Genomic DNA, 15268 nt, shown 5'->3' with positions numbered 1-15268 from the left:
AAGTAAATAATAAATAAATATAAATAAATAAATCAGCTTTAACCATGTTAATCTACTGAAGTTGACAACCATACTATGGTTATGTAAAAAAAAATAATACTCTCCGGGCTTGGTGGCGCACACTTGTAATCCCCGTGCTTCGGAGGCAGAGACAGGAGGACTGCGCAGGTTCAAAGCCAGCCGTGCTGGCTTAAGAGACCTTGTTTCCAAATAAAAAAATATATAAAATAGGTCTGGGAGTGTATCCCAGAAGTAGAAGGGCTTCCAGGAACCCCAGTACCACCAAAATTAATAATAATAATAATAATCATCATCATCATCATCATCATCATCTAAAGAAATGTACATTAAAGTATTTAGGTATAAAAGGGGTTTTTGTTTTGTTTTGTTTTGTGGTACTAGTGATGGAACCCAGGAGCATTCTACCTCTGAGCTACACCCCCTAGCTCTGTTTTTTTTATTCTTTATTTTGTTTTGGGTTTTTTTTTTTTTTTTTTTTTTTTTTTGGTGGTACTGGGGTTCCTGGAAGCCCTTCTACCTCTGGGCTACACTCCCAGACCTATTTTATATTTTTGAAACAGGGTCTCTTACGCCAGCGTGGCTGGCTTCGAACCTGTGCGATCCTCCTGTCTCCGCCTCCCAAGCGCGAGGATTACAAGTGTGCGCCACCACGCCCGGCTTTATTCTTTATTTTGAAACAGGGTCTCCCTGAGTTGCAAAGGACCTCACTAAGTTGCAGAGGACCTGACTAAGTAGCTGAGGCTGGCCGTGAACCCACGATCCTCCCAAGAACTAGGATTACAAACGAGTGCAACCACGTCTGGCTAGGTATAAAAGGTTTTGATGAATATAACTTACTCTGAAAGAGGAGAGGGAGAAGACAAATGGAAAGAGAAACTTTAATCAGACAAATGGAGTAAAATGTTAGCAACAAGTGTATCTGACCAAAGGACGTAAGGATATTCTCAGTAAAAACTTTTGCAACTTTTCTGTAAGTTTGAAATAATTGTTTTAATGCTCCAGAAGGATCACTGTTTCTCATTCTGCATCTTTCAAACTAGGAAAAGGGCCTACCAATTGAAAGTGCCTGTATTGCAACTCCCCACTGACTGCAGCCTCTCCCCCCATTAATTAGGCAGACAGGAGAGTCAGACAGCCCTGTCCTGAGAGCACACACACTCCAGTGAGACCTGGGCACACCCGGGAGGAAATGCCTGAGAGCTCAGCCCCTCCACCATGCGTGCCTCGTGGCAGGAAGCAAGAGACAGCAGGACATTCCGCAGCCCCTGAGTCGGCCTGGCCTCTGGCAGCCTTCCTTCCAGTATCTGACTCTCCAGGGGCTCCCCAAGGGTAACTCTAAATAGTTTTCCACTTCGGTCCAGAGAAAGACAAAAGAAAAATTATCCTGAAACCCAGGGATGTGCTGGACGGAATCCAGGACAAAATATAGTTATCAAAAATCCTTGACAATAAGGATGCAGCCCACGCTTTCAAGCCTGATGAGAGCAATGGGCAGTAACCTGTCAAGATTCCCTTCACAGCCGGGCATGGTGGCACACGCTTGTAATCCCAGCATTCGGGAGACTGAGACTGGAGGATGGCAGTTCGCGGACAGCCCCTGCTACTTAGAGAGGCCCTCTGCAACTCAGTAAGACCCTGTTTCAAAATAAAGAATAAAAGCTGGCCATGGTGGCGCACGCTTGTAATCCCCGCGCTTGGGAGGCTGAGACAGGAGGATCGCACGGGTTCGAAGCCAGCCTCAGCTACTTAGTGAGGCTCTCAGCAACTTAGTGAGACCCTGTTTCCAAATAAAATAGAAAATAGGTCTGGGAGTATAGCCCGGAGGTAGAAAGCCCTTGGGTTCCACCCTCAGTACCACAAAAAAAAAAAAGAAAGAAAGAATAAATAAAAATAAAGAATAAAAAATAGGACAGGGAGTATAGCTTGGAGGTAGAATGTTCCTGGGTTCAATTCCCAGTATTGCAATAAATAAATAAATAAATAAATAAGTAAATAAATAAATCATAAAACGAGAGGCTGAGCTGGACATGGTGACACACATGTGAAACAGGATCTCACTGAGTTGCAAAGGGCCTCACTAAGTAGTAGATGAGACTGTCCTTGAACCACAATCCTCCTGTCTCAGCCTCCCAAATGCTGGGATTATAAACATGCGCCACCACGCCCAGCTCAGAAAAGCATCTTTAAAGGTGATCACCTGTCTCCTGATTCTTGGTGTAAGTCTAGGTCTCCTCTGTTGCTTGACTCAAGCCAGAGGCACGGGGCAGTAAAGTCACCTTGCAGGGTAGAGTTACCAGATAAAATATGGGGTACCCAGTTAGATTTCTATTTAGATAAAAAATAATGCTGTTTTTAATATAAAGCATGTCCTATGCAATATTTCATTCTCACATTAATGGGGTGTCCTGTATGTATCTTTCTCACTTAATGGGGTGTCCTATATGTATCTTTTTTTAAATCTGGTCCTCCTGTTTTGATGAGGCTTGGGGCTGGCTAGTGAAATTATTAAGGTCAAGGAGAGCATCATCATATTGCCCATGGTGTTTTCCCAGGAGGATGTTTTAACTACGTGGAGGGATTTTTTTTTTCATGTTTCTATTTACCAAACATTTACATTTAAAATATACTTATTTTAAATAAGTATATTAAATATACTGGGCATGGTGGTACACACCTGTATTCCAGTACTTGTGAGGATGAGACAGGAAGATTGCAGATAAGAGATCAGTCTCAGCAACTCAGCAAGACAGAGTTTAAAAATAAAAATAAAAATAAATTCAGAGGTAGAACGCCCCTGGTTTTAATCCTCAGTACCAAAAAACAAAACAAACAAACACAAAATAAACCCGATATTTCCAGGCATGGTGTTACATACCTGTAGTCCCAACTAATCCAGAAGTTGAGGCAGAAAGACTGCAAGTTTGAAGCCAGCCTCAGCAACTTAGTAAACCCTGTCTCAAAATAAAATAAAAAGAGCCCAGCATGGTGGCTCACACTTGTAATCCCAGCATTTGGGAGGCTGAGACAGGAGGATCGCGGTTGGAGGACAGCCTCAGGTACTACTACTTAGTGAGGCCCTTTGCAACTCAGTGAGACCCTGTTTCAAAATAAAAAATAAAAAAATAGGTGTGATATGTACATAGCCAAACTATGGAACCAGCCAAGATGTACATCAACAGATGAATGGATTACAAAACTGTGGGATATGTACACAAGGGAATTTTACTCAGCCATTTAAAAAGTTCAATTACATCATTTTCAGGGAAATGGATGGAACTGGAGGACATTATGCTAAGTGAGATTAGTCAGTCACAAAAAATAAGAAATCAGATGCTTTCCCTAATATGTGAGAGTTAGGGAGAACTGGGTCATAGGAGGAACTCTAGATGAAAAAGGAAATCCTATAGAGGAGCAAACAAGGCAACCTAAAGGAGGAGAAAGGAGGGGGGAAGAGGAAAATCTCTAAAACACACAATGTACTTAAACATATTGAAGTCAACCACTAAGCCAAGCAAGGGAAGGAGTGATGGGGAGGGAATGGGGTGGGAATTGGGTAGGAGTTAAATCAGTGATGTGTACATGTATGTACACACAAGTGTTTACCCCAATATGATATATGAATATAATGCACCAATAAATAAATAAATAAATAAAGATTTCCAATTTCCTAAAAAAAAAAAAATAGGGCTGGGGATATAGCTCAGAGGTAGAATGCCACTAGGTTCCATCCCCAGTACTGCAAATTAAGTAAATAAATAAATAAATAAAATAACAAGTGTTGGGCATGTAACTCAGTTGAAAGAGAACTTGTCTAGCATATGGTTCCAAGTTCAGTCCCAATACTGAAAAAAAATGCACCTATATTAATTAATTTTCACTGGAAAGGCATTTTTCAGAACAAATTAAATTAAGCTAGTTTCATATGTTGTTACAGTTTTCTATGCATTGCAATTAAACTTTTTTTGTTTTGTTTGGTTTGGTTTGGTTTGGTTTGGTGGTACTGAGGGTGAAACGCAGAGGCTTTCTTCCTCCAGGCTATACTCCCAGACCTATTTTATATTTTATTTGGAAACAGGGTCTCACTAAGTTACTGAGAGCTTCACTAAGTAGCTGAGGCTGGCTTAGAACCTGTGCGATCCTCCTGTCTCAACCTCCCAAGCACAGGGATTACAAGCGTGCGCCACCACGCCCGGCTCTTTTTTCTTTTTTAACATCTTTTTTCACTTGACAAAAATTATTTTCATTTGGGACAATTATTTTCTGTCTAAATTTCCCAACACATATTTAGCTCTTAGATTTTTTTTCTCTACATCAAGTTTTATCACTCCTTGGCATTTTCATGGTTTTTATTAACCAAATTTTCCTAAGTCAGTGGTTATAGTTACTAGAACGATTCTTGAATCTACTTTTCATTTCTTTCACAATCTAACCATGTGCAGTCTCAGCCATTTGTATTATTTTGATCATTTTATTAAGTAAACAATCATGTATTATTTATTTTTAGTTTGTTTTACTTAGTACGTTTATGTTATTTATTTTCATCATTTTCTGCTATTTCCCTAGTAATTACCTATTGAAACAATTACAAGAGTGACTATTTATATTTATTCCTTAGCTAATCCACCCACACACACAAAAATTGAGAACAGCCAGGCCTGCTGCCACAGCTGTAATCCCAATACTTGGGAGGCTGAGACAAGAAGATCACATGTTCAAGGCCAGCCTCAGCAATGTAGCAAGCCCCTCAGTAACTTCGCAAGGTCCTGTTTTGAAATAAAAAATAAAAAGGCTGGGGGTGAAGCTCAGAGGTAGAACACCCCTGTGTTCAATCCCCAGTACTGAAAAATATGGAGAGCATTCCTTTCCCAGAAGTTTCTCTGAGGCTGTGGCTTCCCCACCTGGTGCCCCGACCTTCTCTGAGTAGTTTCTAGAAGTGCTGACACCTGAAGCCCACAGAAGTTTCTTGCTTGATCCATTTAGTGTGGGGCTCTGACGCTGGTATTTTTTTAAACCCCCACATCATTTTAAGAGGCAACCAGTGTTAGAACACTGTTCTAAAACTCTAGAGCGGCCCTGTCTAACACAGGAGCCACTAACCACGTGGAGTTATTTGCACTGATGTCACTAAGAGAAAATAGAATTGAAAATGTAATGCCTCGGTCACCCTAGCCCACTCAGACACATTTCCATCTTCTCAGAAAGTGTTATGGGCTCTGCTGATCTGGACTCTGGAATGGTAGCTCTCAGCTGAACTGCACAGTGGAAATAACCAACCCGGGGGAACTGTGCAACCTGGCCCCAAAATAGTAAAGCCAGCAGCCCTGAGCTGGACATCTCAGGGGCCAAAACACCCCACTGGGACCAGGGTCATCTCCCCTCCAGTTTCTCTCTGGGAAGCCCAGAGTAAATAGGAAGTTGTCCAGTGCAGCCTAGGACAGGGATCTAGACTGCCCAGCTGGGTTTGCCGGAGTCTCTTCCACCGTACGAGTAGATTTCCTTTGTGGGCATTTGAAACCCACAAAGTTTATCCACCCATGAAGCTGGCTCAGGGTCCCTCAGCCTTAGGACTGCCTGCTCACGGGTAGTGGGGGTTCAGAGCAGTCTCGACATGGTCCCCAGACTGAAGTCCCTTTCCTGAGGCAAGAATGGACAGAGGGCTTCCAGAGATGCCACTCCGGGCCGGCAGACCAGTCTGGTCTAGCAAGGAAAACTGCCGGTGGTCACTGAGGAAAGGACAGACGCAGCCATTGCCTCAGGAGCCAAAGGGAAAGAGAAGAGTGGTGGGGCTGGAGGATGGGGAAGAGAGAAGGAGAGGAAATCAGAGGAGGAGAAGGGCTAGCCGGGTGTGGGGGCACAAGCCTGTGATCCCAGTACTTTTGAGAGGCTGAAATAGGAAGAGTGCAGGCTCACGGCCAGTCTCAGCAACGTAGCAAGACCTTGTTTCAAAAACATAAATAAAATAGGGCTGGGAGGTAGGATGCCTCTGGGTCCAATCCCTAGTTACACACACACACACACACACACACACACACACAGAGAGAGAGAGAGAGAGAGAGAGAGAGAGAGAGAGAGAGAGAGAGCAAATGGGGAAAGAAAGAAAAGTGCAAAGCAAGAGTGGAGAGAGGTGCCGAGAGCTGTGGAGGGCACTAGAGGCAGGCAGGAGGAAGCAGAGGACGGTGGTTTGCAAGCAGAGCAGAGGTGAGAGGAGACAGGCAGGTAAGGACTGCCCTGGGCCATGAGCCACTGGCTCCAGAGGAGCCCAGGAATCCCAGAAATGAAGGCTAGCTGGATCGAGGCAGGGGCCTGAGGACAGCTACAGGACAAGCCACCCTCACCTCCCCACCAGGAGAGTTGACCTGAGGGCGTCAGGTGGGCTTTGGATGGAAAAGGTTCACTGAGCCTAATTCACTGACCTTTCTCCGTTTTCTTTCAAAATTTACACTGTCCTTAGTTTTACAGTCTTAAAACTTTTCTTTGTTTTTGTTTTTGTTTTTGCAGTACTGGGGATGGAACGTAGGGGCATTCTACCTCTGAGCTATACCCCCAGCCCTATTTATTTTATTCTTTATTTTGAAACAGGGTCTCACTGAGTTGCAAAGGGACTGCCTCACTAAGTAGCTGAGGCTGTCTGCGAATCATGATCCTCCCGTCTCAGCCTCCCAAATGCTGGGATTTCAAGCGTGCGCCACCACGCTCAGCCAGTCTTAGAATTTTTTAATACTTCTAGGCTCTGATTCTTTTTCACTTTTCTTAAGTATGGCGAAAGTACTTGGCAGCGTCACAGGACCATCTTGTAGGAGCCCTGCCCCCACCCTTGACTCCAGACAGGGCGGCAAACTGCTGTCCGGGCTCCACAACCCTGTCTGCTCCTATCGTTTCCTCACAGGACAGTGTTGCTCTGACAGCCTCTGATATTCTTCAGAGATTTATGCATGCAAGTTTACATTTCAATTTAGTCTAATTACAATTTAATTTTTAACTGCTGGAAGTGCAAAACTGAGAAAAGTGCTTGGGGGGGAAAAAAGACAAAAATCATATCCAAGGAGATGTAAGAAAGAAGTTTGCGGTACATTGTTAGCTAATTAGCTATTTTGCAATTAATGTTTGAGGAACTGATTTCCAACAAATGGCCTACAGTGAACTAACTGGTCATGTGGGGAACTGGTTCCCAGGGAGTCGGCTGCCCCGGGAGCTGGAGGGCACCCACAGGAGCCAGCAGAAGAGCCGCAAGGCTCCATGCACCCAGCACCCAGCACCCTCTGTGTGTCCCGTGGCCCACAGGTCAGCCTGTGGGTGCCCTGGCCTCCTGACACCCTAAGGTCTAGCCTGGCCCTTGAACTGATTAAAAATATGCCCTCAGTCCCCACCCCACCCCCAGGACCTGTAACGATGCTGACTATGATATTGAAAACGAAACACGGGTTTCCTCCGCACGCCCTGCAGTGACCAGGCTTTCCACCTTTCCCTCACTAAACTCTCCACTCCAGCAGCATCAGAGAAACATTCCAGAAGGGCCCAGCAACCACCTGGGGCTTCCAGAGGCCTCTCGGAGGCACAGGGCTCAGGGATTATGAAAATGCTAAAAGACCCGCCCTCCAGTCCCAGCTCCATCACCAGCCTCCGAGAAAACTGTCCAATCTCTTAGAGCCTCAGGGGACCAAGGCTCCATGCACCCAGCACCCAGCACCCTCTGTAATGATGACAAATCTAATAGTAGTGCCTGACTGAGAGGAAAAGATCTTGTATCTAAGGCTCGGCACAGGGCTCAAGTTTTGTAGACATCGGCGGTGTGGTTTCACCATGGCCGTCTTCAGCCTGGTACTGGGAGCCCCTTACAAATCTGACCTCACCACCCCCTTCTCTGGGGGCCGCACTCGTCATGAGACTGAGCCCACCTATAAGGCTGAGCGCCGCTGGCCTCCACACCCCCACGCTGCACTACCCTCCCCCCCTCCCCTCCCACAAACCTCTCCCTGCCCAGGCCGGGTCATTGAGTGTGGCCCTTCTCCAAGAAGCCTTCCAGGATACCCCGTGTCCAGAGCTGCTCCCTCCCTGACCTGCAGAGAGGTGCCCACCGTTCAGGCTCATTAGAGACTACCTTGTCTCCCATGAAGCATCCATGTGGGAAGGCGGCTCAGATGGAACTCATTCCCACAGCCTGCACCCGCGGCCAGCAGAGCCACGAAGAGGTGGTGGCATTTGTGTTTTTCTTCCAAGCTTTTAAGATTTCAAGCTTCCCAGGTGTTTTGCCACCTGAGATGGTCCCTAGGCTCCTTACCCCTCTTCTTCCCCCTCCCAGGGTAGCATAGCCAGGCAGCCAGGCCTCAGATCCGGCTGACCCAGTTCTCAAACAAAGGCTCCCCTGTGAGAGGGTCACAAAACAGCAAGCCTGTGCCTGGTCCTTGGGCCTGGATGTCAGCAAACAGTACCAGGCGCCATGCTGGCACCTATCGTGGCTGCACCCTGTGGTGCCTATCAGGGACCCCTGGGCCTTCCGCTCTGACGAACAGGGCTTGTCACTTGATAATCATTGCTGTGACAGGATGCATCTCCCAGTCCACGCACATCCATAACCGCAATCAACAGGCCCATCAGTCAATACGAGGCCCGGAGCTCAGCGGCAGAGAAGCCACCCATCCCCCGCCTACAGGGAGCTGCTTTCGCCACCGTGACCTTGCTCCCGTCAGTCCTCCACTTAAGACTCTCCCCATTTTGTATGTGAAAAAACTCAACAGAAACCCCACCACCGAGAGAGGCTAGTCGGTGTCACCCGTTATCACTTCTAAATCTCAAGCCTCACCTTAAGTTCTGCTTCCTCCAGGAAGCCCTCTTCCATTGCTCTCTGCTAGGAGCAGCTGCACTTTGCCTGTCTGCCTCCAGGAGTGTGTCAAGCTCTGCCCCTGCCAGCCAGGGCTGGGCAGGGAGAGAGGGAGGGAGGAGGGAGGACCCACCCTGGAGCCTCTCCTGCCTGCTACCCGGGCACGCGGTGTCTGTGCGAATTTGTGGACACCTGATTCCAGCCCGTCTCCCTCCCCTGCAGCCTGGGCAGCTCTCAGCTGAATCCAGGGTCAGGTTCTCCCCAGCAGCACCGAGGAACGTGCCCCTCTTGGCGCAGGTGAGGTGGGCCTCAGTGAATTAAGACACCAGCTCTCTGCAGCCCACATTCTGGCATCTACGTCCACAACCTCCCTGCGCCTTCACGCCATGGAGGCCCGCTCACCCGCCTCACCTGTTCCTCCCCATCGTCTCATGGTCTTTAACCACCACGTGAAGCTCGGAGCCCTGGTCCAGGGGGATGCCCTTGAGGTCCCACTCAAAGCCCTGGAAGGAAAAGCAAAGGATGCATCTTAACCTGTGGTCCCAGAAAAGACACTGGTTTACCCTCATCCCGCCCCCTGGGCACTGGGCAGGCAGCCATGACGGTTCGAATGGGTGAGAGGGTGGACGGATGAATGGCTGCAGGGATGGAGGGCTGCGTGCCTCAATGGATGGATGAATACCAGAGTTCCGGAGCTTCCAAAGAGACAGAGCTGAAGGCAACAGAAAGAAAAGGAGGCCGTACGCTCATGGCCCTTTTCCCTACTCATCCCAGGAAGCCAGGTCAAAAGCAAAGGTGGAAAGATGCCAGGGGGGCCTGTCGGCTGCTCAGAGACCAAGACCGCTGGTCCAGAAGCCATGCTCGGGTGGGCAGCCAAGTCGTGCCCTGTCAGGTCAGTCCCTGCTCAGAGCACAGGCCCCCTGTGCACCCCGCCCCCACCCCCACAAGGCAGCCAGGGCTTCCAAAAGACCACATGGGCGCTGGATGAGGCGACAGAGGTGACTGGGGGCCATGGGGAGTCTTGGTTAACCAGGGAGGGCCGTTGGGAGAAGGCGGCTTTGGGCAGGGACATCGGCCTGTGTGAGGGAGAGGAGACAGGGAGGAGCACCCCTGAGCACCCTCTGCCTGGCTGGCCACCATGGGGGGACAGAGACTGTCCTCCATGCCACGCCCACTCACGGACCGAGGTCTAGGCTACTAACCCTTCCTAGGGCCAGGATGCTGAAGCCACCAGCCCCTCCTGCTGGAGGACGCCAAGGAACAATCACCCCTCTAGGAGTCGCTGCAGAGACAGACAGCAGAGGGCAGTGAGAACGCGCCTTACCTCATTCCACACGGGGTTCACGCTGTTCTTGATGACTTTGGTTCTCTTCTTTACCCCTGTGGAGACACAAAAGGGAAAAATGAAGACACGCGTCCTACCTGCGCCCTCCACCCCCAGGCTCAGCTGCTGGAGCCAAGCTTCGGCTCAGCTGCCAAAGGAAATCTTAGAAAGTAACAGATGCCCCGAGGATCCCACAGCTCTTGTCTCAGCTCTGGGATCAAACATCAGTCCGATCAGAAGAGAACTTTTCAAAGAAAATGTGCAGGCTGCATCTTAGCGTGGCATTGTTACTCCTGACTTTTTAAATAAACTTGGTTCAATTGTAAATTTGCTGGTTCTAAAAATGAACAATCTTCCCAGAAAATATTTCATTTCTCTTTTATTATTATCATGATGATGATGATGATGATGATGATGATGATGATGATGGTGGTGGTGGTGGTGGTGGTACTGAGGATTGAGCCCAGGGGCATTCTACCTCCGAGCTATACCCCCAGCACAATTTTTTTTTAAACAGGGTCTCAGAAAGTGTTAGGGCTGGCCTCGAACCTGTGATCCTCCTGTCTCAGCTTCCAAGTACTGGGATTACAGGCTTGTGCCACCACACACCGTGTGGAGGTTTTTTGTTGTTGTTGTTGTTGTCTTTTAGAGGTTTTTTTGTTAGTTTGTTTGTTTGTGATACTAGGGATTGAAGCTAGGGGCATTCTACCACTGAGCCACACCCCTAACCCTATATTTTTAGTATTTTTATTTTCTTGAAACAGGGTCTCACTAAGTTGCAAAGGGCCTCGCTAAGTAGCTGAGGCTGTCAGCGCACTGTGATCCTCCGGGATTACAAGCATGTGCCACCACAGCTGAAGTGGCTGTTTTTAAAAAGAGAGATGGAACTGGGTGTGGTGGCACACATCTGTAATCCCAGTACTTGGGAGGCTGAGATAGGAAGATCATAGGCTTGAGGCCAGCCTCTGCAATTTAGCAAGGCCTTCTGCAATTTAGTGAGACCCCAATTCAGAATAAAAAATAGCCAGGTGTGGTGGCGCACGCTTGTAATCACCGTGCTTGGGAGGCGGAGGTAGGAGGATTGGGAAGGTTCGAAGCCAGCCGCACTGGCTTAAGAGACCTTGTTTCCAAATATAAAACAAGTATAAAATAGGTCTGGGAGTGTAGCCCAGAGGTAGAAGGGCTTCCAGGAACCCCAGTACCATAAAATAAATAAATAAATAAATAAATAAATAAATAAATAAAAAATAAAGTAGGGCTGGAGGTATAGCTAAGAGAGAGAATGCTCCTGGGTTCTATCCCCAATAAACACAGAGGCGGGGGAGGGGAGAGAGAGAGAGAAAGAAATAGAATACTTTCTAGGGAGATTGTTGTTTATCAGAATCACAAAAGTTGTGATTTTAAAACTTTATTTGAAAAGTCAGAAGTAGCCGGGCGTGGTAGCGCACACTTGTAATCCCTGCGCTTGGGAGGCTGAGACAGGAGGATCGCACAAGTTGGAAGTCAGCTTCAGCTACTTAGTGAGGCTCTCAGCAACTTAGTGAGACCCTGTTTCCAAATAAAGTATAAAATACAACTGGGAGTATAGCCCGGAGATAGAAAAGCCCCTGGGTTCCACCCCCAGTGCCAAAAAAAAGAAAAGAAAAGAAAGAAAAGTCTGAAGTAACAATAACAAGCTCATTAAGAAGACAGCCTGGGCATTTTCTTTCTTTTTTTTTTTTTTGGGGGGGGTGGTTTGGGGATGGAACCCAGGGGTATTCTACCTCTGAGCTACACCCCCTATCTTTTATTCTTTTTTTTTTTTTTTTTTTTGGTGGTGGTACTGGGGTTCCTGGAAACCCTTCTACTTTCGGGCTACACTCCCAGACCTATTTATATATATATATATTTTTTTTTTTTTATTTGGAAACAGGGTCTCTTAAGCCAGCGTGGCTGGCTTCGAACCTGCGCAATCCTCCCATCTCTGCCTCCCAAGCACAGGGATTACAAGCGTGCACCACCACGCCCGGCGTTTATTCTTTATTTTGAAACAGGGTCTCACTAGAACAGAAATGACTAGGCACTCAGCAGACCATGGAACGTGTCCTGCCAGACACAGAACTTTTATTTGAGCTGAACCTTAAAGGCCTTTCCTTACAACCGTGTCTGTGCAGGGCTCTCCAGTGAGAAGTATCTGATCTCCACCTGAACTGCCTGGATCATGAAAGGCCCTTACAGCTCCAGAAACATCCTCCAGGATAAGGATGCTGAGCACGGTTAGTGCTTAGCCAGCCAGAGAGGTGCAGCCTCCTGCAGCGTCAGCCCCACCCCACCAGGTTCCAAAAAGAGAGGAGGAGGAGGGAGGTCGAGAGGGGTCAAGGATGTGGGCAAGGAGCGGGGAGGGATTGGATGGAGGCAGAGAGGGACTCCAGGGATTCTAAGGCAATCATCTTGGAAACAGTTGCCCCTCACTTGCAAGAGCCCCAGCTCACCTGCTCACCGCTTGTCCCTCTAGAGATTCAGGGGAGCCCCACCCCCTCTCCTCCTGGCTGCAAATCACTCATGTAGGAAAAGGGGCTTTGGAGTGACACCCACCACCTCAGAAGGCTTCTTTTGTGTGATTTTTCAGGGCAGCAGTTCTCAAACTTTTTGGTTTCTGAATGTCACTCTCCAAAATGATGTGTTTTAACAAAAAACACTTTTTGTTATTTTATTTATTTTGTTTTTGTTTGTTTGCTTGTTTTCAATACTGGGAATGGAACTCAGGAGCATTCTACCTCCGAGCTACACCCCCACCCCTAATTATTTTATTCTTTATTTTGAAACAGGGTCTCACTGAGTTGCAAAGGGCCTCCTCACTAAGTAGCTGAGACTGTCCATGAACCAGGATCCTCCTGTCTCAGCCTCCCAAATGCTGGGGTTAGAGGCGTGTGTCGCCATGTCTGGCTTGATTTTATTTATTTTGTAGCATGTGGAACTGAACCCAAAAAATATTCTACCTCTGAACAAAACCCCAGCCCTATTTTATTTGTTTCTTTATTTATTTATTTTGAAACAGGATCTAAGTTTCTGAGATCCTCACTAAGTTGCTGAGGTTAGCTCAAACCTGTGATCCTCCTGTCTCAGCCTCACAAGTACTGGAAATACAGGCGTGTACCAACCTGCCTGGCTCCCAAAGAGCTTTTATTTAGGCAACCTGTGTCTATTTAATTTTACAACAAAAGAAATTAACTGGGGCATTTAAAATATTTACTTAGACGGGAAGATGGCAACCGAGAAAAGCGGGGCTTAAGAGCCCCGCTAACAACAAATCTCAATTACCACAAAATCAGCACCTTTAATAGCCAGAAAACACCATCACCAGTGAAACAAAAGATCACCAGGCTCCAGAGAGAAAGCGGACTGAGAACAGAGCCACAGAGGAGATACACCGGCCTCGCGCCCGGCAGACGCGGCAGCAGCGCCATACTGCCGGAGGCACCGGCGAATTCACGGGACGGCTACAGCAAGCCGAGGTGAGCCACTGCGGAACAGCTAGGCGGGATTTCTCCGCGCAGAGAGCATCTTAAGCTCCCAGTGGCCGAGCTCAGCACACGCTGCAGGGATTCAGAGTAGAAATCAAAATCAAGAAGAAAAACGCCAGCCCCATAGCCGAGGGCGTAGCAGCGGCGCCATATTGCCACCGGCGGTAGCAGCAGCGAATTCAGCGAGGCCAGTACAGCTACATCTGCGTACTCAAGAACAGTGAGTCAAATTGCGGGCCACAGAGGAGAAATCCCAGTACTGTACTCCCTGGGACTTGACCCAGTGGGGGAGGGGCGGTGGCAGAGATATCACAACATAGGAGAACGTGCAACCTGGCACCCCCCACAGTCTAAAGCAGCCTCTATCGACTCTCTGGGTCGGAGACTCTGTGATAAAACCCAGTAAAGGAGTAGTGGGGTCCGAGATACTACTGACTCGAGATCCAGAACACCTTAAGGGAAGTCATAGTGACCCAAGGGAAGAACCCAGAGAAGGCACAAACATCAGAAATCATGGGAAAGAGAAATAATACTGGAGCAATTAATGCCCACAACCCCACAACACCAGAACCCGATAAAACAGAAAATCAGAGATTTCTAGAAGATCAAATCAGGAAAATAACTGTAGAAATAATAGAGGTGCTTCAAAAAGAACTCAGAGAGAGCCAAAAAGAGATAAAGGATGCAATTAATGAAGTAAAGGCCTCAATTCAAAGCACAAACAACCGATTAGACCACATGGAGAACAGAATCTCGCTCTTAGAAGATGAGCAATCCAAAAATGAACTCATAGTTTCTAATCTAGAAAAAAATATCCGACAGCAGGAATCTGATATTGAAGAAATATGGGCCCATTTTAAGAGAGCTAACCTAAGAATAATTGGAATAGAGGAGGGAAAAGAAAGTGAAACCAAAGGGATCAACAATCTCTTCAAAGAAGTAATAGCAGAAAATTTTCCAAACATAGAGCAAGAGGTCGATACAAAGGTCCAGGAAACTTATAGAACTCCCTTTAGACAGGATCGGAGAAGAGGATCCCCACGCCACATAATTGTTGAAATGACCAATGTGGAAGCCAAGCAGAGAATCTTAAAGGCAACAAAAACAAAGGGCCAAGTGACATTCAGAGGCAAACCAATTAGAATCACTCCAGACTTCCCAAACCAAGTCATGAGAGCCAGAAGGGCTTGGAGTAACATATTCCAAACTCTGAAAGAAAACAACTTCCAGCCAAAAATTTCCTACCCAGCAAAACTTTCTATCAAATTAGATGGAAAAATAAGAAGCTTCCATGACAAACAGAAACTGAAGGAATTTATGTCTTCAAAACCAGCACTAGAGAAAATACTCAAAGAGATTAACTACAAAGAAGAAATAGGTAACACAAACCAGAACCAGAGAAACAAGAGTTTCCATCCAACAGACAATTAAGATTGGTTATCTGTGGAGATTCATTATTTATGTTAGTCTTTTACCTATCTCTAAATGGTATTGTTTGCCTTTATTGTTGTTAATTTTTAGGATTTCTAGTTGGAATATTAATATACCTTCAGATATAGCAATTGGAAATATTTTATCCCATTCTATTAGTAACTGTTAACT

At 47.0% G+C, this 15268-nt stretch overlaps 1 protein-coding gene across 14 annotated transcripts in view; it reads right to left on the bottom strand.

Annotated features, from left to right (window-relative positions):
* DYSF (dysferlin) overlaps window positions 1-15268 on the bottom strand; it is a gene marked incomplete at both ends in the record, with an annotated part of 231285 nt that overhangs the window by 181470 nt on the left and 34547 nt on the right. For all 14 annotated transcript variants that reach the window (XM_080711955.1, XM_080711953.1, XM_080711959.1 and 11 more), the window contains 2 exons: window positions 9251-9342; window positions 10164-10219. In XM_080711955.1, coding sequence (XP_080568081.1) covers window positions 9251-9342; window positions 10164-10219 — 148 coding nt within the window. The remainder of the gene's footprint in view (window positions 1-9250; window positions 9343-10163; window positions 10220-15268) is intronic.

Source organism: Muscardinus avellanarius, assembly GCF_963383645.1.
Source record: "Muscardinus avellanarius genome assembly, chromosome: 15".
NCBI lineage: Eukaryota > Metazoa > Chordata > Mammalia > Rodentia > Gliridae > Muscardinus > Muscardinus avellanarius.
This window is presented reverse-complemented; position numbering and strand designations above follow the sequence as displayed.